This window comes from Alosa alosa, chromosome 5 (genome assembly GCF_017589495.1).
Source record: "Alosa alosa isolate M-15738 ecotype Scorff River chromosome 5, AALO_Geno_1.1, whole genome shotgun sequence".
Lineage (NCBI taxonomy): Eukaryota > Metazoa > Chordata > Actinopteri > Clupeiformes > Clupeidae > Alosa > Alosa alosa.
In genome coordinates, this window is record NC_063193.1 from 14875538 (window position 1) to 14900326 (window position 24789).

Below are 24789 nucleotides of genomic sequence, written 5' to 3' on the forward strand. Positions count from 1 at the left end.
GCTCCTCACGAACTTCCGTTTGTAAACGCCATGTAGCGAGACTTTAGCAACATCATTCAAATGTTGTTGGGGTAAATGTTGCTTTTTTCAGGCTATGTTTCCGATTGTAACCACTGGTCAGACCCCTGATACTGTGAAAGTAAAAAACTAGGTGTAAGACTTTGCTTTGTCGTTGCCTATGAATTCAGTAACTAAGAGAGTACAGAAATGTGTGCTCTGTTTTTCACACATACACCTGTTTTAGCAAAACAAACTCTTTTTGGAATCCTGCTGCTGCATAGACAGTTGTGCATGCAAGCAGATTCTGCAGAGATGCGCTCACTTGTCTCCAAGTTCCATCATGGTATGGGATTTTGCACTCCTTGCTCTTAAAAGGAATAGCAGATGTCACTCTCAATTTGTTTAATGGATGTTAAGCCAAAAACATGCCCATGATTAATTAGGAAACACAAGAACCCTTTTGAACCATACACCTGGCATCACTTATTCTTCAGTCAAACTAGCAAAAGTTAACTGGACACGCCCTAAATGCACTTAAACCATGTGCTTCAGACCAGGCCAGGCCAGAAACTTTCCAGTGAGTTCATTATATATTTTTTTTCTGTCATATTCTACAATATTTGCACATGATAGTGAAACAACAAGTCTCAAACCTGGAAAAAAAAACCATTACTTAATGCCTTGTTTTCAATTTGTTCTGACTGCATCAATGCGAGCAGCGCGATGCAACCCGACATTTTGAGAGAACTTTTGTAGGACGCCCCATTCCTATTTTCTTTCTGTTGCACTGCAATTTTGAATGAAAAATATGACGCAGTAGACAGTCACTCGCCCGGATCCTATTAGGCCATGCTATTAAACTGATAATCAATGACTTGCTCACAGTCAAGTTGAGTGTGTTCTTTTCTTTACAATTTCTTGAATAGATGTAGTTTCATGTTTCAAAATAATGGTTATACTGTTCCGTGCTTCCCTTTGCTGTGAACTCACAATTATGCTTCTTCACATTTCCTCAGCTGTCAATGGTCCCAGGCCTGACTTACTCTGGCACCGTTTGGGCTGATCATCTCCACATTCTCAAGGGACTGGGGACCCTTTTTGTTGTTAATGTCACAGGCTCCTAAACTGTCCCCTTGTACTGTCTCTGACTCGCTGTTGTCAGCGTGTCTCCAGGGCTTCCTTCTTGGTTCCAGCTCAAGGTGCCCCAACTCCTGCAGGTCCTTGTCAGTGTGCACTCGGTTTCTCGCTCCAAAGTTAGTGTTGGTTGTGATGTTCCTCAGGCCATATACCCTGTTGGCTTGAACCCCTTCGCTGCTCTCTCGGGGCCTAAGCCCAAACTGTATGGCGCAGCAGCAGGAGTAGGTCTGGCAGATGGCCTGGAAGCCTCTCTTGAAGTTCTCATTGTAGTAGCCGTAGATGATCGGGTTGACGCTAGAGTTGGAGAACGCTAGCCAGTGGGCATATGGGAAGAAGTAGCCAGTCAGGAGCTCCAGCTGGTCCTTGTTCAGGTCACCATAGTCGATCAGAAGCAGCAAGGTCCACAGCGGGAGCCACGACAGCATGAAGAGCAGGGCCACCATGCTCAGCATCTTGATGACTCTGATCTTTTTGTTGGACACCAGCGGTCGGGTGACCTCATGAGGCTGTGCTGCTGCTGGCTGGGACAGCGTCTCATGAGGCTCCCCAGCCGACGCCACGGTGGTGGTGTACAGCTTCACCCCGATGCGGCCATACATCAGGGTGATCAGGCTGAGGGGCACCAGGTAAATGTGAGCAAACAGTACCATGGTGTAGATTTGTTGCATTTCCGGGTCGGGCCAGTTCTCGAAACACCTGTACATGGGGTATGTATGGTTGTAGTCTTCATTGTGGACCATGTAGTAGTTCTCCATTCTCTCCACAGTCAGCATCACTGCAGACGGACTGATTATCATTATGGCCAGGACCCATATCATCCCTATAGTTGCCTTGGCAACAAGGAGAGTTAGTTTAGGCTGGAAAGGATACACAATACATCGGAACCTAAGGGGGGATTGGAGAAGATTGGAAAAAAATCAGTGGCCATTTCCTCCGCACATACATCTAACTCTAAAATGATGCATATTTGTGAACACATGTTAAACAATATATGAATATATATGAACATTTTTTGAAGTAAAAGCTCTTGGGGAAGTGCTCAGCACAACATAAGTAGCAGGCAGCTGTTTCATAACATCTGTTGTGCTAAATCTTCATCCCAGCATGGTCAAAGTTGAATTTAGTGTCCATAATTTGGCTTACAGCCGTTTCTAAACACCTGCATCTTTTTGTCTTATAATGTACAGTATGTTCTACAATAGCTAGCTCAGCTGCAAACCATTGCATCCTTTGCCGTTTTCAGGTCAAATACTAGGGGTGAATTCAAGATGAACAAAACTTTGCAAACCATATGATTCAATGCAGTGGTGCATTGAACACTGGGGCAATTTCAAAATCATACTGTTTTACATAGTCATAGTGTAATACCTGGCATTCCAGGCTCACATCAGAAATGTCAGAGGAATGCCATAACGCTCCATATTCATCCAAATCATTCTCCATATTCATCCAAATCATCCAAATGATTTTAAAGCCATTATTTTAAACGTAAAAAAAACAGTGTTCCTTTAATCGATTCAACTCTATCTCCACAAACCTGTCGACAGCGATGGCCACAAGGGTAAACACTGATGCTGATACTGACATGCCTTGCACCAGGCCACTCATCTTGCACACTGTGTTGGAAAATGGCCAACCTAGAGAAGAGAAGAGGCCATGTAAACATCACTGGACATTTTGTTTTAATATTTATACTTTTGAGGGGCTTTTTAATCATAGAGATTGGAGAAAGTGACAGGATGGGATCGAGATTGGGGTCAGACTTAAACCTGGGTCCCCGTGAGCACATGGACCTGAATGTGGTATGGGCACTGTAGCCATTTACGCCAGAACTTGGTAGAAAACCTGATGATGGATCAGGTGAGAGTTATGACAACCATTTCTAGTGGACTAAAATGTGATAATAGCTTGATGTTATTGAGATGATCTATTGTTTTATCACTGGTCCTCTATCAATAAGTCAAAAGATATGCCTCATATTTCAGTCTCATTCTTGTCTTACAAATGAAGGTCATTGCTTTAAAGAACGCTTAAAAAGTACACTGGGTAAAAAAACTGCAGTTCCTATGCTTCCCTTGACCTTCACTTGTCATTTGGGCTAAACAACTAAAATCACTAATGGCCATTCTCTGTTCAGAGTTTAGATATTTCTCTCTGTTTCCAAACTTTTATTTAGCAGGACATTGTTTTCTCCCAAAGTGTGATGAGCACCATGCATACCCAGAATCATGGGCCAAGTTGAATCCTGACCATAACTATCTCAATTTGCCTTTATTCCCTTTTCCCCTTTATATTAGTTCCTGTTGGACTTGTATAAGGTTTTGTTATTCTACATTTGTTCACTTTTGAAACTACAAAACTACATGTACTACCATACAAAGAACCCTAATTCAAACCATTGAATTCAATTGAATGAAAGCTTAAATACATTGAATTGCCCAATTCTGTGCATTGGTAATTGCCGTTTTTTTAAGCCATGCCATTAAGAATCCTTTGACAAGCCAGCCATTTATCCCTTTGAAGCTCTTCCCTAACAAGCCACCCTGCTGCTTTCAGTACAATGCCACAGTTTACCCCCGTACTGATGTGTGGGGTCAGCCTTTTTATAGCTGTCCAGGGGGTTTGAGAAAATGGTCTCACCTCTTATGCTGAACCAAGTACAGGGCCTATGTCAAATACAAATATATGTGTCCGGCTGTAAAACTCATGTCTGTCTCAGTTCACCTGCTTCCCAGGTCTGTATGGTAGAGTTGTGCAGAAGTGAAGCAGCTGCTAGCTGGACACTTCTGGATTGTCTTTCACATGTTTTTCTGAGGAGTGGCAGGCATCCCTTCATTTCCACATGCTGTCTTTCTAAATTCAGGTGGCAAAGGGCTTGATCACAAGTCCATCATTTTAGTGTGAGATGACAGTGCTGGGCATGGCAGAGCTGAATGTGGTTAGATTTCTTATTTCTGAATAGCACCTGCCCCATCATTGAATGGTCAGCAACCATTTTTCATCCACACCTCTGTAAACCAACAAGAATAAAAGGTAACACTTTACTTGACGGGTGAGTTCATAACACATTCATAGCAGCTGTCATAAACTGCACATAAAACATTCATGACTCAACATTCAAACCAAACCTGTCATGAATGTGGAAGACAGAATGTGTCAACAGGCTACTCCAGTGCCAAAAAGACAGAACATGGTAAAGCAAATAATTTTCGTTTAATAAAAATGTATTTGTTTTACGATGTAACCTTTGCAGATGATTTCTCATTTTTTGCTACTGGGAATGTCCACCTGCTCCAGGTTACACAAATGCGGGTCAGCTGAATGTACATATAGGCTGGTTTACCTCCCAGTGTTAAACTCGTGATTACTATACAAGTTGTGAAGTAGCCTATTCGTAAAGTGATATTTGATGTAGACTTCATAAGATATTCATGAAATATTTACAAAGGCTGGAGTGATTAAATTAATGGTATCTAGGTTACACAAATACATTGACTCAGATGTGACATGATCAGGTAAAAGGTTTGGAACAAAAACGGCAATGCTGCTTTGCGATTGTTGGACTTTTATTTTGACAAGTTGTCGTCGTTCTGTCTTCCACATTCATGAAAGGTTTGGTATGAATGTTGAGTCATGTCTCATGAAACAGTCATGAATGCTTTATGTGCAGTTTATGACCGCTGCTATGAATATGAACTCACCCGTCAAGTAAAGTGTTACCGAATAAAATGTGCCAGTGCTAGGGTTTCTCATAGACGTGAGTTGGCTCAGCATTAAGGTAACATTCATGCAAATATGGTACATTTATGGTAAATATATACTATTTATGGTAAATTGTCCACTAACAGTTTGATAATCCAAGTTAAGAGAATGAGAATGACAGGTAATTATGACCGCCACCCAGAATAAAAAACATTTTGTAGCAAAATTTCGTAAACTCATTTAGCTGCAAAAAGGATGCCAACAACATATCAAATGTTGAAAATGACATATATGACTGTTTCATGAAAAATATGTGGTAATAATGAATTTGATACCAGCAGGGGCATCACTAGACCTTATTCACTGGGGCACGTGCCTTAGTAAAAGTCTCCAGTGCCCCAGTAAAATTCTAGCTGCTCTAGCTGGAAACGGCATTCATGAGCGCATCTCCGTGCCTGCTTTAGTCATGACTCAAGCCTGTCACTTACCAGCCAATACAAAAAACAAACAAGAAAAAAAGAAAGGGGCCATAATAGCCAATCAGGAAATAGCTGGGTAAGATTGAACGCAACAACCAATGAAAATCGCTCACATGATTCTTCCGAAAGTGTTTGGATTTGTACAGTGGAAAACCGCTGGAGCTCATCACATCACTTTGAGCGTAGAGTAAGTCGTCCCCTGTTTAAATGTTACAACAAATTCACAACTTGATTGACAGAAAATATGACAAGGTAAATCATAATTAGCATCTGTTTTTCAATGCTTAGCGTCAAATTTGTAGCCTAAATTTAGCAACAGTTTACCAGCTTGTGCTCTCTCCCTGACACACACACTCACACCATGCGTAGGCTGCATGCACACATGCGGACAATTAATAATGATCAGTGTTTGGAATAATGCTGTTTAAAAGAACAGCGTTAGGTAACGACGTTATTTTTCACTAACGGGGTAATCTAAGTAATTACTTTTCCCGTTGTTACAACGCCGTTAACGTTACTGGACGTTAAAGGATAATTCCAGTGTGATTTTGACCTAAAGTGTGTTGAAACATGATACCGAGTGTGAACGTATGTCTCATAGCTCACCTCGGCTTGTCCCCTGCACTCAGAAATCTGGCATGCTTAGTTAGCCAATGCTACCAACAGTGTTTCGTTGTGGTGCCTCGGGCATCGGCCTAGCCATGCAAATAAATCACTGTTTTACACCATTTATTGAGGGCTCAAAGTAGCTCCATACTTCATTGGTAGACTTCGAGGGCCTTGACATTTAATCAACGAGACATGGAGAACTTTGAAAAAGGTAGTTTATTTACAAGACGATTTATACAGACAGTACCTTAAGGAATTTTACCGTTCGACGCCATCTTGAATTCCAATTGCTGCTATTGGAAGCAACTGAATCCATGCATTTCCACTGAATTATTTTTGGAATCTGATTGGCAAAGCTCTAGGTCTAGAATCGCCCCTGGATAGCAGCAACACGTTAAAAAAAGTAACCTCTGGTGTTACTGTAGCCTAATAAACAAGTAAAAAGAGGAGCTAGTGTGTATGCATTAAAACTAATCTGTTTCAGTAATGAAAATCATTGTATGGGCTCAGGTAAACCTCTGACAACCATTGTCTATGAGCACAGTGTGATACTCAATTCACAAATGCCAGTGTAAACTTAACTACAGTGGGTATCAGTTAAGTTTGGACGGTTTCCTGCATGAATCACGCACCCATTTTCGGCAGAACTCTCAGCAGAAATGGCACAAACTGCAGTTGACCCAAACAACCACCAGGTGGCTCTTGGGAGTTCTGCCACTACAATTTTTGATGCGACTTGACTTACTACTTCCATGACGCATCCAGTTTCCAAGTCAGTAGAACAATCAGAGACAGTTGGGCCATTACCAAACATATATGATAATACAATAGCGTGAGTTTATATATCTTATATCAGGGGCGTCGCCAGCCGATTTTGCCGGGGCTTTAACCCCGAATGTTTCGAGTGTAGCCCCGAATGTATTTTGCAAAGTTGAATAACAAATATGAAACCATCATTCGGATCATGCATTGGAACTGTGAGATGAGATGGACCTATTTATCAAATATAAAAGCAGGACACGGGTTTCTTCTCACTCTCCTCCATGCAGCAGATCTAACTTGAACGTTAGGCTACCATAATTTGAAACGTAGGCTGCTTAGAGCGCGCACACACACAAGACAGAGAGTCAGTCAGTTCCAGGGTTGGGCATGTCATTGTTTGCATTTCCTATTTAGTATAAGAAAGTTATAAAGAAATCATAAAGGCAACAAGGCAGGGGCGCCGGAACGAGTTTCAAAGTGCAGCCCAAAATCGCTGCACTGTATTTTTCTCTTATGCTAAAACAAAATGTGTGCAAATAGCCTGAGTAATTCTGCTTCATAAAGTTGAACAAACGCATGTGGTCATTTTATAGATAAATAGAAATAGCCTACTGTCATGCAGTTTATGGGGTAGGCCAACTTGGAGTGAACTTACACACGGGAGATTCTTTCTCTAGGCTACTCGTAGCTGAACAGAGTTGGGTGTAACGTGTCATTAATCACGTTACAGTTCCTACAGTGTGCGAGCAAAGATATTCAGAATTCTGAGAGGGTGACAAGAATATTGGCAAAAAATAGAATTCATCGGAGTAGGCTGTTTGTTACCTTACAACTCAGTTGGAAACAGTGCACAACTAACTGACTAGTCTGATGTCAATCAAACCACAAATTGATTCCAAAAGAATATTAGGCTATAGGCTACAAGCTAGGACTTCCACTGTTTTCAATGTGAAGAAGAGCATCTAGTATAATTAATTACAGAAGGAACGCAACTCGCAAGCGCACTTCACTCAAAGCAGTTCAATGTTTTGCAAGTTGAGTGCGTGTCACCATTCAACATTGTGAAGGAGGGTGCGCGAGCTGGGCAGCAGCGCTTCCATAAAGGTCTCTTTCAAAATGTCCTGTTACAATTGCAGCTGCTTCCGATTGTTAAATATTTAGAAAGTAGCCTACATGACGGCATTTTTGAGCTAGTGAGAGTTTCAGAATTTTGGCTTCTGGTAGTAACTTGCCAATTAACTAAAGCAAGACTTGAGTGATATCACAAATTTGAAAGGAAAAATATGAAGGCAACAAGTGGCGGGCGAGGCTAGTGTAGGAAACTATGAGATATGTTGCGGGTTGTACAGCGGCTGGCCTAATTCTTCGGTCAGAAAGAATGCAGATCTTCCAGGCAGATGTTATTGATCATTTATTCCACACTCCAAAGTATGTTACTGGAATATTTCCATTTAAATAATGATGACTTGGATTAAGTTGTGTTATGTTATGTGAAGTTGTGGTTTCTAGAAAATAATAAATACCGAATACAATCAGCATCATATTCTAACTGTGCAATCAAGCATTGCTAAATAGACATTTATATACTGAACAGGTTCACCATCAGTAATAATTACACTACCACGTGGCTGTATAAAGTAGCATGTGTGGCAGTATAAAGTAGCATGTTGATGACATGGCTATACATTGTAACAGTCTGCCATTCGTAATTACCAAAGGCCATTACCAATACAAAGTGCAAACAGTTAAGTTACATGAATATAAAAAAACCGTAACATGCTAATTGTGCAATTATAGCATCAATACTATGTGCTAATCACGATATAAATGACATACTAAATTTGCAACATTCCACACATTCACGGCAATTATGCTAATATTTTTCCAGACATTTACACTTACTAAACGGCAGTCTGACATATAAAGGTATAACCAAAGAGATTAACAGTGTCAACAAACTATACATTGTCAGCAACGCACAACAGGACAGAAAATAAAGTGCAAAGTTTCCAGCAGAGCCGGACAGTAACGGAGTACATTTACTTGAGTACAGTACTTGAGTACAATTTTGAGGGATCTGTACTTTACTCGAGTATCATTTTTGGGGAGTACTCATGACTTTACTCAAGTACATTTGAGAGGCAAATATTGTACTCTTTACTCCACTACATTTTTATCCATAACCGTGAGTACCCGTTACTACTTCTAAAAAAAAAAAGAAAAAAGAAAAATCTCGGAAACCCTCAATTTGTTGTTTCCCTCTCAAACGTGATTGGATTGTGCAGGCCCCACTGATTGGGACAGCCTATCAGCAATCACCTTCAGCTTTCCGCCAAAGTCAACTCCATGGTCAGATTTAGATAAGAGACGAAACAATAGATGAAGACGCAGCAGGTCCATCCCGGGAATGTGCCAACCTGTGGCCCCACCTCACCAGACTATTTAAATTTTCTGAACAAGTTAATGATAGTTTTCGCTTCAAGTGTTTCAATTACAAAATAGCATTTTGTATTTGAAAAATTTATTTTTAAATACATGTATTAGAAATACTGCCCATCCCTGGCAACATGGTAAAAAGATGAAAATGACTTGATTTTACTTCCAATTCCTTTTTCATTCTTCAAGGTATTAACATTAACATTTTTCATAACTCCATGTAGGACGTTTCTGTACATAAATGTAAACACTGTGGCAGTAGTAATGCAATATTTAGAAAATGTAGGCTACTCTTGTACTCTTGATACTCAAGTACTTTTAAAAACAAGTACTTCAGTACTTTTACTTAAATAGACATCTGACTGTTGTACTTTTACTTGTACTTGAGTAAAATTTAGCAAAGGGTATCTGTACTTTTACTCAAGTAATGAAGCTGTGTACTCTGTCCGCCTCTGGTTTCCAATAATGTGCTTGACCAGCAGTAACGTCTCTACAGCTTCAGATTGCGCACCAAAAGAAAGAACATGCGCACACACACAACCCTTGTGGCAAAGGGAAAATCTTCAGAAGTCCGGATCTTCTCGTCATCACTTACTCTTCACTTACACTTACTCACACGTCCAACAGGCCACAAGGCCCGAGGAAGTTGATAGTCTATCACAAGGACTACCTGTCCGACAGAGAGGTCCCCTGTAGAGCCCTTCCATTTCTGCCTTAGTTGAAGGTTGGGTAGGTATCTTTGGATGGACTGGCTCCAGAAGTGGTCAGCAATGACCTGGCTGTGTCGGTAGCGTCTTCGTCCCAGCAGAGCATCAGGGCCATACAAGGCCTGTGGCAGTGAGGCATCACGCTGCCCCATCAAAAGCAGATTAGGAGTGACTGGGTCTGGGTCTGCTACAGCCGACGATACATATCCAAGTGGCTTTGAACTTAATATTCCTTCAACCTCCACTAAAACTGTAGCAAGAACCTCCTCTGGCATCAGCTGGTCTCTCAGTACAACTTAAAGGGCAGCCTTGGCAGATTTTATCTCGCTTTCCTATGCCCCTCCAAAGTGAGGTGCATGGGAAGGATTGTATCTGAAGGAGATACTCTGTCCAGCAAGCTGTTCTTTGAGGGAAGGTTCAAGTTGAGCCAGGGCCTCTTTGAGTTCTCTGTCCCCTCCACGGAAATTAGTGCCCTGATCGCAGATGAGCTCAAAGGGTTTCCCTCGCCTAGCCACAAATCTTCGAAGGGCAAGAAGGAAAGAATCTGTATCTATGAGCACGTACAGTGAAACTGAAAGAAAGGGGGCTGATGTTGCACATACATATTGATATTAGCAAACAGGCAAAGGCATTTGTGGAGCACAAGATAGATTCCTGTTTGCTCAACTACAAGTTTTTTTGCTTTCGAGTTTCATTTTTTCCTCAAAATATAATTTGTGTGTGTTGCCTCAAAATATTTTTTCAAACTCAAATTATGCTATTATTGCTCGCTCATAAAAGTGGAACAAATGTAACTCCATACAGATGAGGCTCCTCATTCACATTGCAGCAGTAGCTGAGGGTTGGTGATGATCCCCAACAGACACTGACTGCTTTGGTTGCAGCACCAGTGGCGTTAACTGATCGGGCTGCAGAAGGCGTAAATGGATTGGTCAGTTCCCGCGATATAGGTATGACAGGTGGCTCAGTCCATGAGGGGCTCTTGAAGCTGATGAAGGGTCGAGAGGAGTTCTCTGTGGTGAAATGGATAGTAGCCACTGATGATCGAGCAAAGGGAATATGTGACAGGCTACTGCTATACTGCAGGTTGAGAGAAGTTGACCTTGGATACTCTTGGGAAAAACTCAGAGAGCTTGGTGGGTAGGACATTCTTCTAGCATCCTCCATTACTACCTGGAGCTCTCTCAGCTCAATGCTTAAGCTTCTCCATCATTCTTCTAGATGGTCCAGTTGTCCAAGGTCTCTGCTTGTAGCTCCAGAAGGTGCAGATGAGACGTTAACTGGTGCTAGGTTCATGACTTGCATGTGATACTATTCTTTCAGATGAGGTCACATTACCAGTGGAAGGAATGAAAATGGACTGATGTGGATGGCTGAGCACATAGTTCTGTAAGTAGGCTGGGGGGTGCCGACTCTGTCTATCACAAGGACTACCTGTCCGACAGAGAGGTCCCCTGTAGAGCCCTTCCATTTCTGCCTTAGTTGAAGGTTGGGTAGGTATCTTTGGATGGACTGGCTCCAGAAGTGGTCAGCAATGACCTGGCTGTGTCGGTAGCGTCTTCGCCCCAGCAGAGCATCAGGGCCATACAAGGCCAGGCAGTGAGGCATCACGCTGCCCCATCAAAAGCAGATTAGGAGTGACTGGGTCTGGGTCTGCTACAGCCGAACGATACATTTCCAAGTGGCTTTGAACTTAATATTCCTTCAACCTCCACTAAAACTGTAGCAAGAACCTCCTCTGGCATCAGCTGGTCTCTCAGTACAACTTAAAGGGCAGCCTTGGCAGATTTTATCTCGCTTTCCTATGCCCCTCCAAAGTGAGGTGCATGGGAAGGATTGTATCTGAAGGAGATACTCTGTCCAGCAAGCTGTTCTTTGAGGGAAGGTTCAAGTTGAGCCAGGGCCCTCTTTGAGTTCTCTGTCCCTCCACGGGAAATTAGTGCCCTGATCAAAGAGATGAGCTCAAAGGGTTTCCCTCGCCAGCCACAAATCTTCAAGGGCAAGAAGGAAAGAATCTGTATCTATGAGCACGTACAGTGAAACTGAAAGAAAGGGGGCTGATGTTGCACATACATATTGATATTAGCAAACAGGCAAAGGCATTTGTGGAGCACAAGATAGATTCCTGTTTGCTCAACTACAAGTTTTTTTGTGCTCGAGTTTCATTTTTCCTCAAAATATAATTTGTGTGCTCGCTCAAAATATTTTTCTGCGCTCAAATTATGCTATTGCTCGCTCATAAAAGTGGAACAAATGTAACTCCATACAGATGAGGCTCCATCCACATTGCAGCAGTAGCTGAGGGTTGGTGATGATCCCCAACAGACACTGACTGCTTTGGTTGCAGCACCAGTGGCGTTAACTGATCGGCTGCAGAAGACGTAAATGGATTGGTCAGTTCCCGCATATAGGTATGACTAGGTGGCTCAGTCCATGAGGGCTGCGAAGCTGATGAAGGGTCGAGAGGAGTTCTCTGTGGTGAATGGATAGTAGCCACTGATGATCGAGCAAAGGGAATATGTGACAGGCTACTGCTATACTGCAGGTTGAGAGAAGTTGACCTTGGATACTCTTGGGAAAAACTCAGAGAGCTTGGTGGGTAGGACATTCTTCTAGCATCCTCCATTACTACCTGGAGCTCTCTCAGCTCAATGCTTAAGCTTCTCCATCATTCTTCTAGATGGTCCAGTTGTCCAAGGTCTCTGCTTGTAGCTCCAGAAGGTGCAGATGAGACGTTAACTGGTGCTAGGTTCATGACTTGCATGTGATACTATTCTTTCAGATGAGGTCACATTACCAGTGGAAGGAATGAAAATGGACTGATGTGGATGGCTGAGCACATAGTTCTGTAAGTAGGCTGGGGGGTGCCGACTCTGTACGGGACGAGGATCAGGCAGATGGGCTCCATCCTGGACATCTCTGGAAGGATCCATGACGCAGCAGATGTACTCTCTGGCTCGGAAGGACCAATTTTTTAGGGAACTATGAGATATGTTGCGGGTTGTGCAACGGCTGGCCTAATTCTTCGGTCAGAAAGAATGCAGATCTTCCAGGGAGTATGTTACTGGAATATTTCCATTTAAATAATGATGACTTGGATTAAGTTGTGTTATGTTATGTGAAGTTGTGGTGTCTAGAAAATAATAAATACAGAATACAATCAGCATCATTGTATTGTTAAGTTACATGAATATAAAAAAACGTAACATGCTAATTGTGCAATTATAGCATCAATACTATGTGCTAATCACAATATAATTGACATACTAAATTTGCAACATTCCACACATTCACGGCAATTATGCTAATATGTTTCCAGACATTTACACTTACTAAACTGCAGTCTGACATATAAAGGTCTAACCAAAGAGGTTAACAAACTATAGTAGCCTAAACATCACTTACATTTTCAGCAACAACGCACAACAGGACAGAAAATAAAGTGCAAAGTTTCCAATAATGTGCTTGACCAGCAGTAACGTCTCTACAGCTTCAGATTGTGCACCAAAAGAAAGAACATGCGCACACACAACAGTTGTGTAATAAAAGCAGTATCATCATGCAGTGATCGAAGTGTGCCAGGGCGGATAAGCACAGTTGTAAAGGGCATGAATAAAAAAAAGTCAAAAAACGTCCTTTGCCAAACCCAAAATTTAAATAAGAATTTTATCTTAACGAAACAACTCTAAATATCAGAGGGGAATAGGTTGGGCTATTGTAGAAATTTCACTTAAATTGCAACCGCAACATGCCTGCTTGTCGACAAAAACGACACGAAAAACGAAAAATATATCAAAGCACTTTTTGTGTTTGAATGTAGCACGAAAAATGTTTAAACAGCTGGACAAATGATTTGGCTAATTGATTATAGACTGTACACCAGCAATTGTTGCTGTTGTACAAACAAATGTCTTTTTGGGACATTAAGCTACGTTAAACATTTTCACGTTAAGCCCCCCTTCTCCACCCCCTTTTTTCACAATCAGTGCAGCTTTCTGAAGCGGTAGGCCTACTTTCTGAAGCTAATGTAACAAACAAATACCAATATTGTTGTGTGGCAATAAAAGTATCCAGGGTTTGCGCAAGTAGCCTAAATATAAATAAATTAATAAAATCCTTAACGTGAAAAAGCTTAACGTATCTTAATGTCCCAAAATGGCAACAAGTCGTTTTACTCCCTGTATGCGCTCATTATAAAGAAAGTTTAACGTGTCCCAAAAACAGCTATCAATTAATCACCAAACGTCTTATAAACAAGTCTTACCAGGAGCAACACCTTGCAAAAAAAATGATAAAAATAGGCCTAATAATGGTTGGAATGGAAAGATGCAAGTTATGATTTAAAAACAAATGCTCCCGCTACCCCGCAGAAGTTTCAAAGTAGCCTACACCAAGCTTAAGCTTAAGCTCAGAACACCTCATCGACTGTCTGTAGTAGGCTACAACTTCGATTCAATGAAAAGATTTCTAAAGAAAAACGTTGCATCATTACTCCTTCCTGGATTTGAACTCGAACTGCCTGAAAGACCAGACCTGCTCTGGAGACACATGCATTAACCCACTGCGCTATCAGACAACACTAGCTACATTGAGTATTGGGTAGGACTGTACACTGGTTGCTGTGGCACAGCCTTGACATTCGTTTTCCTTTGTCATATGAATGCTGTCATTTTGTTAACATTACTGTTAAGGAGATACTGTAGGCAAAGGCTATATTTCAACCTCATTAGTGTAGTAAAAAAAAATCAGAATGAGGTTTCTGGGCAGCATATTTATGTGCTGTTAGCAAGCAAACTTCTCATGACTGCTTACAAAGTAGCCTACTGCCAGCTGACGAAGCTCTCATTTTAAAACATTAGAGAGACAGAGGCACTGTACAATCAAGAAATCCTGCCACTGAATCCAAAACTATGTTTGACATTATGTACAAAGCTTATAGGCTACAGTGGACTAGCATGTTGCAGGGGCTGCTAAAAACACCGACAAACAACACAATGAAAACTCTACCAGTCACAGACCTTGCTGTCGAACGCTCCGTCCGGTTCGACCGTGGAACGCCACAGCGGACTTATGCTGCCCCCAAGCGGCTGCAGTTGTACTTACATTTCACGCAGCTGCGTGAGTGTTTCATTCTTTTTTTTGTATCTGTTAGCATACTGTTACCTGTGATGAGGTTGTCCACAAGGGTGGTGGGTATGCAGAAGATTCCCACGAGCAGATCACTGACAGCGAGGTTGAGGATGAACAGGTTTGTAACAGTTCTCATGCGGCGGTTCTTCAACACTATCAAGCACACCAGGCCATTCCCCACCATACACAGCAGAAAGATGAAGAGATAGACCAGGATCAGGCTGGCCGCCACTGGGAACGAGTGCTGGTAGTATGGGTATGGGTGATCAGAGTTGGCGGAGATGTTGCTTGTTGAGCCATTGGTACAGTTTTCACTCCAGGAAATATTTACATTCAGAAAGGGCACATCAAGCCCTAACCAGCCATCCATCTCCAACTCAACTACATCCATGTATGCAACTTTGAGGGCTTTTCAAGGTGGAGCAGAAAGATGACACTACCTATGAATAATATAGGGAAATATATTGTCATTAGCATTCAAAAATACTCATTTTTTTTCTCTTGCAACAATAGACATGAATGCTTGCTCATATATCCATCTTAAGCAACACATCATGCATTTATTTTTCTTTGACTCTGGAATGCAGATACAGACAACAAATGAGTCTTTTTGAGTGTGCATACATGTTCTCCGTTAGGTTTGTATGTCAACAGGGCTGAAAGAGATGAAAAATGATGGCTGATATTGATCTAGTGATTGCCCCCCATCACTTGTTTAGTGGCCTGACTAACACTGTCTTCGCAAGGCAGACCACCACAACCATGGACCTGAGGCCTCTCCTCGCTCCCAATACTAAGAGCTCAGTCAGCTGTTTCCCTATTTATTTCAGATGTCAATTTGCAAACCTTAACAGCTAGCTGTGAACACACCTGAGTGCTTGAAGAACTCTATGTATTAGTGGTTAGTACCAAAACAGCAAAATAGATTTGGTGTATGGGAAAGGATGATGCTATATTGATGTGAAATTGTCAAGAGACGCTGTAATATCGAAGCAATTCTCTGTACTAAGGAAAGCTACAATTAGACTGTCATTTTGCTGACAGCTTTTTCCTGAGGGAAATATAATTACGGTGCTCAGCCCAGCCGAGGCATTTCTGATCAAGTAGAGGGATTTGATTTTTTAATTTCCATACTGTCTACCTTCAGACAACCATGTCAGTATCTGAAACATGAACAAAAAGAGTTTTCATTAGTCATTAGACAATTTGTATTAAATCGTTACATTGTGTGTGTGAGAGTATGTCTCTGTGTGTGTGTGTGACAGCGACAGGGAGAGAGACAGGACTTACTGTATAAGGACTTACTATCTGGCTTACAACTTCACTGTCTCTTACTTGGGAAGATCCCAAACTCGCTGCTTGTCTTGACCTCTTGTGAAGGCCATTCTCTCTGTTGTCTCCCTCTTGCATTATAAATGCATGTTTATTTTTCTTGTCTTGGCTGTTGAATTCCTTTTAAAGAATAGTGTGCCATCCTCATCACACCTACCCCTCTTTCCCACCTCCCCCCAACATTCTAAATCAATTGTATGCACCATTTGAAAGCTTGGACTCTTAGGAATCCATGCATGACAACCTTTTTCATGTACAATCTGTATAGTGCTTTACATTGTCAGATTAATCTTACTATGTCTCAATTAAATGTAATCAAAAATGCCCTCCACCCCCTCCTCCGCCTTTGGTGCTTCCCTACCTTCTAGCTGCAGTGTTTATCCTTAGCAATAAGTAGATGCAGCATATTGGGTATTTAAATATTCACAGGAATCCATAGATTGAATATTCATGTTGTTTTATCCAATATTAGTTGTGCAGATGTATACTCCATCTTATACACATCCATTGAACCAACAACAAAATGGAAAATAGAGACTTTTGTGTAATTATTCCATATTTTGTGTAGTCATTCTATATCAGAACCTCTGACATACACTACAATCCAAATAGTCTACAAGAAACCTCAGAGTGTTATCTTTCATTTGTCACCAGGATTATGCTTCTACACCAAGAGGTTGCCACACAGTAAGGCTTTTTATTGTCAGTATATATTTTATAACCAAAAGTCCTATGGGGAGTTTCCATTGGACATTTTACAAAATGCATGAGCATACCTTGGGAAATAATGGTCTAAAGTACCCATTTTTCATTCTATTTTGATATACGTTTGCACACAGCTTCACAAGTGCTAGGGCTCAGTTGTGTTTCTAAAGTCATATCAAGTGACCTAGAGGGCTGAAATGTGGCGAGTTCAGAAATGCTTGGCACTGTGCAATTTCAGGGGGAAAAGACAAAAAAGGCCTGTTTTTAAAGTGTTTAATGACAAACCTTTGTAATCGGTCCATTGGTGTCATTTCATTATTTTAGGTCATGTTCATGAAAAAGGTAAGGGGGAAGAAAGGCACAGCAGCGGGTGCTGCATTTTATTTTCTTCCACGTCATTAACTGTTGTGATAAGGTATTTAAATGAATACTACCCACTGTAAAATCAGCCCTTTGAGGCCTAGGCTATTTTCAGTGCAATTTTAATACCTTTACTTTTAAGTTCTTATCTTGGTCAATTGTAAGGGCCATCTATACATGCATCTTTTTTTTTTTAGTATATCTTGGAAAGTATGAAGTGATAATTCTTGCATCAAGGTCAGCCTTTATATCAAGGAAACATATTTTGTGTCTCTTGCATTTTTGTCATGTTTTTGCATTTATGTCACCTGGAAGCATGCCAATAGATATGTCATATTTGTGTGGGATTGTCTGGAATATAAGAATCATAATGGTCCGATACTCTATGGCTTAGCAATTTACAAAGATATATGTACTAACATAAATATTTTATTTATTATGAATTGTTGTATTCACTGAAGTCTTGTCATTGAACTATTGGATGAAGAATGTGTCTTATAATACTTTCTGCTGTGTTACATACGCATTGGTGACCTGGGGTAGCCTAACTTGAACTTACATAATGTGCATATGTCGTGTAGCCAAAAGCACAGTTGATCTGTGCATGCATGACCAACTTTTGATTATTTGAGATGGAAAGCAAGTTCTTTATTTTGGGGTGCTTTTACATTAGAATTTCAGCCCAAAGTGGGAGAACATGTAGAAATTTGCTGCAATTTCAAAACCAGATTACTCGGTAACGACTTACTGTATAGAGGAATGCTTTATATCATTGTATTCGGTAAGGTCTACTTTTGATATATTGCTATGTGTTGAATGAAGAGTTTGTGAGATAAACCACTGAGAGTAATGAGTGTGAAGATGGATGCAGAGTTGTGTGCAGAATATGATTACTTTTCCTGTGAATATACACATTATGAACTTGAACTTCTCCCATTTATCACAGGACATAGCAGCTAGCACCATTGAAGGTTGCACACTTTCACGTGATATGTGCATGCTCTTGAGCAGCAGAGAAGAATGGGTATGAATTTGGAATTTGTGTCCATCGGCCACATAGTCAGGGGTGGCCACTGGGGTTTATATTGAAATGACCGTGGCCACTGGCCACCCCTTGGTGGCAACCCCCCTTGGTGGCAACCTCTCCAACTCCAAAGATATTAGATAGAATCAGATTAAGAATTTAAGACTGGTAATACACCATTTGGATTTGATTACGGCACGTGTTTCAACCCGAAGCTAGCCCGAATTTACACCCGCCCATGGGAGTGCGATGAATGTTGTGAAACTACAGTAGGCTCTAGCCTTAAAGGTGCAGTAAGGGATTTTACACGATTTCAAGCCCATAAACATTTATTGTCACATTTAGCAATGATCTCCTCACGACCGCTAGCTGCCCATTCTGTGAGTACACTGTAAAACAACTGTCTCTGTAGGCAGCCCATCAGGCTCCGAAAACTGGAAACAAAACAAAGTCGGGTCATCCTGTCCCCCAAACAAAAACAAAACCTTGCGTGGAATTTCTCTGGGAATACTGAAGGTAGGGGTGAGCTACCTTTCTGGTGTGTTGTGTTTGGTCCTTGGTTAAAATATAATGTATGTTTTTTTGCACAAAAGTGCCTGCTAATCAGTGCTCGAATTACGTGGGAGCCGAGCTCCCTTAGAGTGAGGACTGGCTCCCATAAATACAACAAAGTCAAAAATCTGAGGGGGTCTCTTATATCTGAAGGTGTCTGGCATTGTAATTTAATCTTAAACAACGCTCATTATCCATCCCTGAACGATCTCTTACCAGTAGGCTAGGCTACGTTAGAGCTACCTTGAACGCAGCATGACTGCACTTCATCATCACACCACTATATGAGCAGACCGCATAGCCTAATATCGATTTGACAGCACTCGCAAGTCCGAAGAAGCCACCCTGCTTTGATGCGAGTGTTTTGTCTATTTACATAGGCGGTCATTGGGCTGAAAAAGTCCTGTTTGTTGTTGAACTTGCGCTTCGCCTCTTCTATGTTTATTGACAAAAATTATGGCCCATAATACAGCCTACTTCAATGATTGTGTGAATTGATCTGCAACTATCCTCTGCCATTCAGAGCTCCGGAAAGTTCCCAGATATTTTGAAACACCTGTTAGCAATCTCTGATGGCGGAATATTCAATGGCTAGCCGACAACATCTCATCACGCAGTGCAAATTCCAAAATTGTTCGTCTATTTATTTCCACGGTTCAACACACGAGACGACTGAACACCGCGGTGTTGATATCACTATGTGTACATTAGCCTATAATACTAGAACATAGTTTGGCTGCAATGGCTTTATTATTTTCTGCCAGTTAGTGCATTTTCCCTATGTATAAGACCACATGCATTATTGTGTTTTAGCCTATCTGAGACAGTGGTATAGTTCAAATGAGTTACGTTGTTAAATTGAGAATGGCACTCAGACTAAACTAAGTTTAGTCTATTTTTTCGTATTGTGAAATTGAAATGAAATATGGACTATTGCAATCAATAATATTTTGAAATTAATTAAAAGGAATCCATTTCTATCAAATCTGTCAAGTTATAGCCAAGGCCTACCGTGCGCATACTGCGCAAAAGCGCCACTCGCGCCTAGGCTATTTAATTGTATCGCCTTTAGGCTATGTACTGGATGTGCCAACTTTTTATGAGAGAGAGACCCCCTTAAAGACAAAAAGATAATTCGAGCCCTGCTGCTAATAAATGTAAGCTAAAGATAAAGATAAACACAAACAACACACTTATGAAAGGACTGTATAGCCTAAACAAATAAATATGCATAATTTAAATAGTTGGAAGGTGTGTTGCCAATTAAGTGCATGAATGATTTCTAGATGAGCTGCTACAGGCACAATTATAAGGCACAGGCCAGGGCCATGATTTACTTGAGACACCTTCAGCAGGCCTAATTGAAACAAGAATAGCATACTCAAAATGACTATCTTCTATGTCTCCTATCTTCTATGTGACACAGCAAACAGCAACATTAGTGGAATAGTACAGCCTGTTAGTGGAATGATAATCCAGACATAATGAACGGAGGAAGGGCGCTATTCATTTAGGCAAACAATAACTGTGACATGTCCCCTGACTAATTAAGATATTGGCCACTAATGAAAAATTGAACAATGTACTAATTAGGCTCCACAAAATAACTTTCATATTCATGTAGACTTTGAATCTCAGTAGCATGTGTACCAACAATATTTGTAGGGTGAAGTCAGGTAAATTGGGACATGGGACAAATAAGATTTTAGGCTACATCTTGGGCTCTTTAAATATTAGCAGCCAATCACTGATCATGTTATTATAATGGTAACTATGCTTTTTATAAGAAACAATAATTATGATTGGTCTGAGGATAACAAGAATGGATGGGGCTATTAAAAAAACACTGACCCCAGAACTTGCAAGGTAAGTCACCTGACATGTTGATTTTGTGTTGATGGTAATAAGGGCACTGCAGCTAAAACATTAATGATATAACACAAAACATACTTGTATGATATAGTTTATGAATTGTTTGGGTTATTATCAGCTAATGAGGTAGCCTACAATTGACATGTTTCTAAGCAGGCATTTAACTATATAGCATGTAGCCTATGCCACTCTCTTGTTCAATGGCCTTTTTAGGGTGTCTTAATGTCCTTGAAGGTTTAAAGCTTCAACAATATTTTACTTGGCAACATATATAGCAAAGACTAAAATATATAGCAGAGACTCATATGATATATGAGTCGCAACGGGTATTTTAATTGCATGCATGCTTGATTATGGGGGACAGAAAGTGACAGCTTCGTTTAGATATTGACTGTTGGTCAGTGGTCTCTCGGATATTGAAAATGCTGTTGTGTCCTCCCTCTTGTGGCCATGTCATGAACAAGTTATTTCTGCATCTTGGTTGTAGCCTAAACTAAACGGGCAATGCGAGAAAAGAGCGGATATAAAGTCAGTTGATAAATTATACAGCGGATATAAAGACAGTTGATAAATTATAGTAAGGCGCGTTTGCAACATTTTTTTCCACAGATTTGAGAGTCAATGCTGTCAAGTTGTATTATGCATCCGTTTAAGCAATGGGGTCCCCTATTTCACTCATGGTCGGAAAAGCTAGACAAAAAGCAGCCGAAGAGGCAAATGGTAGGCACATGAAGCCTACCTGACAATCACTTATCCCTAACACCCCTCCCGATTAATAGTATGTTAATTTAGACCAAAACTTTCCTCGCGCATGGAATCATACAACTCACACTTGCAATGCAAGAGAAGTGTAGGCTGTCAGGAATTTGTTGAATATTACTGCTCTAGATAAGTCCGACTTAGAAGTGCCATAAGAGCAATAAAATAATTCGTGACTGGAACTGACAGTAAGGACCACAAACAAATGTATACGCAGAAATTCAATAAAAACATTGCCCAATTCTATATATATAAAAAACTTACCTTCTATTGTAAACGCAGCAGCCAGGCTAAGAATAAAATAAATTAAAAAAACAATATAATATAATATTCTAAGTGCTCAAGTTCTGGTACAGAAGAAGGTTTCGGTTCATTCTGCCTCTCTTCGTGATTGAGTCCTCCTGATGTTGATTTATTTCAATTCTCGCCCGTATTCTCAGTCTTGCTCCCACCTGCCCTCCTCGGCCCTCCACCCCACACCTACCGCCAAGTGTCGTGCGTCATTGACCACGCGAGCGCATCGTTTCACCCCCTGCGCCACTTGTTTCTCAGAAAACCGATGCGTGCCCATAGGCTGCTCACATTCACTTCTAAATAAGCTGCTTTAGACCCTTTTCTCAGGTCAAGTTACACTGTAGCCTACTTTGTTGTTTCCTGAATGTAGCATTTTATTTTGCATGCATGGAGCGGCGGAACTAAGTAAACTTTTACATGGGGTGGCCAAGACTATTTCAGGGTGTCCACAAACTATGACAGACAATTTGTGAGTTACCCTAACCTGAGGAGCATGACTGAATGATGTACAAGCATAAGCCAGCCTTTATGGTTGCCATCATTTATGTAACAAGGAGTTGCAGCTCAATCACACTCTTTCTCTCACACATGTACTCACACACACACACACACACACACACACACACACACAATAGCCGATAGACTGTATATAGCCTTGAAGTTCTACAGTCTATGCAATAGCCTAAGTGCTCTTCAATCTTGTCAAAGTTGTTTGGTGTAAGGAGGCCATAACCTGTATGATCTGATGAAGACATGTTTTGTCGCAAAGCGTAAGCCCACTTAAATTAAAGGCTTTTTAACTATAAAAAGCAGTGTGCAAGAAGTATTCCCTTGAAACCAAAGAGCACCTGCTTTAGAGAGATATCAGTGACGACACACTTCCGACAACCAACCTTGTTTGGTATTTGAAGATCCTTTCTTTTCATTGTTTTAACTGAGCCTATATAAAAACAAGATAGTTACATCTAATATTATACCACAATTTCGTTACTCACAATCTCAAATAGCGCCAGGAGTGTTATTAGTTAGCTGGCTAACCCGGTGCCCTGGAAGTTTTTCCCATTGATGAGAGCTTTTGATGGCACCCATATATAGGCACATTAGGACACAGAAGTTCTAAGAACACAGTTCTACTAACTACTGACTGAGCTACCCCTAGAACTACACAGTTCCTAGGGCTTTTTTCTGTTTGCATCTGCACATAGTAGGAACTCTAGGATGACTTAACACACATTAGCCTAGTAGTAGCCCATTACATGAACAATGAAATGGACAGCATTGCTATTTAGTTACTAGCTGCTGAGGTTTACTGACAAACTAGAAGCTCATGGTATCAGGAAGCATAAAAAAAAGAATCAGCATTGTTATAGCATAGCATAACATTTCTTCTCATCTGTCCAGAAGGCATTTGCTGCATGGCAGCAGTCAGTCTCTGCAGCCTTCTCATGCAGTTTTTATGTTAAGCAAATTTAAACAGAAGCTGAATTATTTTTACAGAGCTGTTTAAAAATGGTGCTTCTGCTTCCTAGGCATGCACATCAGTCATGGTTCCTATGCACAGGGAAAAGACCATACCCCAAAGTAGGAGCTCAAATAGTTAGAACTGTAGTCAGAGGAACTATTTAATCCACAGTTCCCTGGTGTCCGAATGCACAAAGTGGCCTTAGGAACTGCAAAAAGTCCCTAAGAATAGGCCTTATACTGCTTGGCGGGAGACTCTTGCACACAGCATGCAGTATGTTCTTCACACAAAAGAAAGGTTGTCCATGAGTGTTATGTTTTCAGTGGGTCCAAAACAACCTTTCAACGCCTGAATCTTTTCTGTCTGTGATTCTTGACTTTTCACTTCAGACAGAAGAGCTCCCATTTTCTCTGCATGGACAATGGTTTGGGCTGTGATCCGTATCTGCAATGCAGTGAGCGTGCTCCCTGAAGTAGTGGAGAGAAGTGGATCTATTATCAGGGTGGAAGACTGAAGTCCTGCACAAATATGGTGGTTCAATTGCTAAGATGAGATGCTGGGGAGAGGAGATGCTCTTATTCACAAACCAAAGCGCAAAAAAAGAACCACGACAGTGCTCTTTCAAATAAAAAAGTATTGTTTGTGTTTTGAATAAAGCACTCCCACACCAGTCCTTGTAGCCTACCCAAATGTTCATTAAAAAAAAACTTTTATCAGATCCTCAATGTCACTGTTCTTGTAGAAAATGAATGAGCATACCACTTTTAGTACTGTAAACCTCCAGATACAGTACTGTACTGGACACTATTACTATTATTAATATTACTATTCATAATTTATGTGTATAATTATAATATTGTATTTATTTACCCTTTTAAATGTATTAGAAGTAACCTACTACTGATGAAATGAACACAGCCAAACTTTGCAAAATATTGAAAAGTTTATTTAATCCAAAGTACACATTTCACTTCACCTTGGCCTTAATTTCGCCATTGCTTATAAACAGAGTACTGGCAACAGTCTTGTGTCAGTCTTGACACAAACAAAGAAAGTCACCACCACCACAGCTCTTCACCACCTGTCCTGGTTTCATACATTTTCTTCCCTCTCGAAGAATCTATATTCTTGGAGCAATTGCAGTGTGCAGACCACCCTTCTTCCACGGTCTGACACAGTGGATAGGGTAACATTTGCCTAGTAGGAGACAATGGTTTACATGTCAAAGAAATCTTATGACAATTTAAAGATTTTTGGTCATATTTTCAACATTAACAATAGATTAATTATTATTTTAATACTTTTTTGTAGATAATTGTTGATTGGTAATGGCAGTCCAGCCATTTTTAGCCTCTCATTCCACAGAAGACAGCAGGTGCTTGCTTTGTTCAAAAGTCATAGGTAAGAGACATAAGCAAAGTATTGGTGCATATGGTTTTCAAGGTTTTTCAAAAAGCTACATAACCA

At 40.8% G+C, this 24789-nt stretch overlaps 1 protein-coding gene across 1 annotated transcript; it reads right to left on the bottom strand.

Annotated features, from left to right (window-relative positions):
* Nucleotides 1-1019: 1019 nt before the first annotated feature.
* npffr1l2 (neuropeptide FF receptor 1 like 2) lies at nt 1020-24666 on the bottom strand. The gene is made up of 4 exons (XM_048243456.1): nt 24646-24666; nt 14996-15218; nt 2675-2774; nt 1020-2022 (listed from the first exon to the last, which is right to left on the bottom strand). The coding sequence occupies exons 1-4, from the start codon at nt 24664-24666 to the stop codon at nt 1020-1022; spliced, it is 1347 nt and encodes a 448-aa protein (XP_048099413.1).
* Between the last annotated feature and the right edge of the window lie 123 nt (nt 24667-24789).

Bases quoted from the DNA above. Each gene is read 5' to 3' on its own strand.
- npffr1l2 (XM_048243456.1), bottom strand. From the start codon at position 24,666: ATGGCTGGACTGCCATTACCA. The intron at 15,219-24,645 runs ATCAACAATTAT...GATCACCCATAC, and splicing joins TGGCTGGACTGCCATTACCA to CCATACTACCAGCACTCGTT. The intron at 2,023-2,674 runs GTTTGTGGAGAT...ATCCCCCCTTAG, and splicing joins GTGGCCATCGCTGTCGACAG to GTTCCGATGTATTGTGTATC.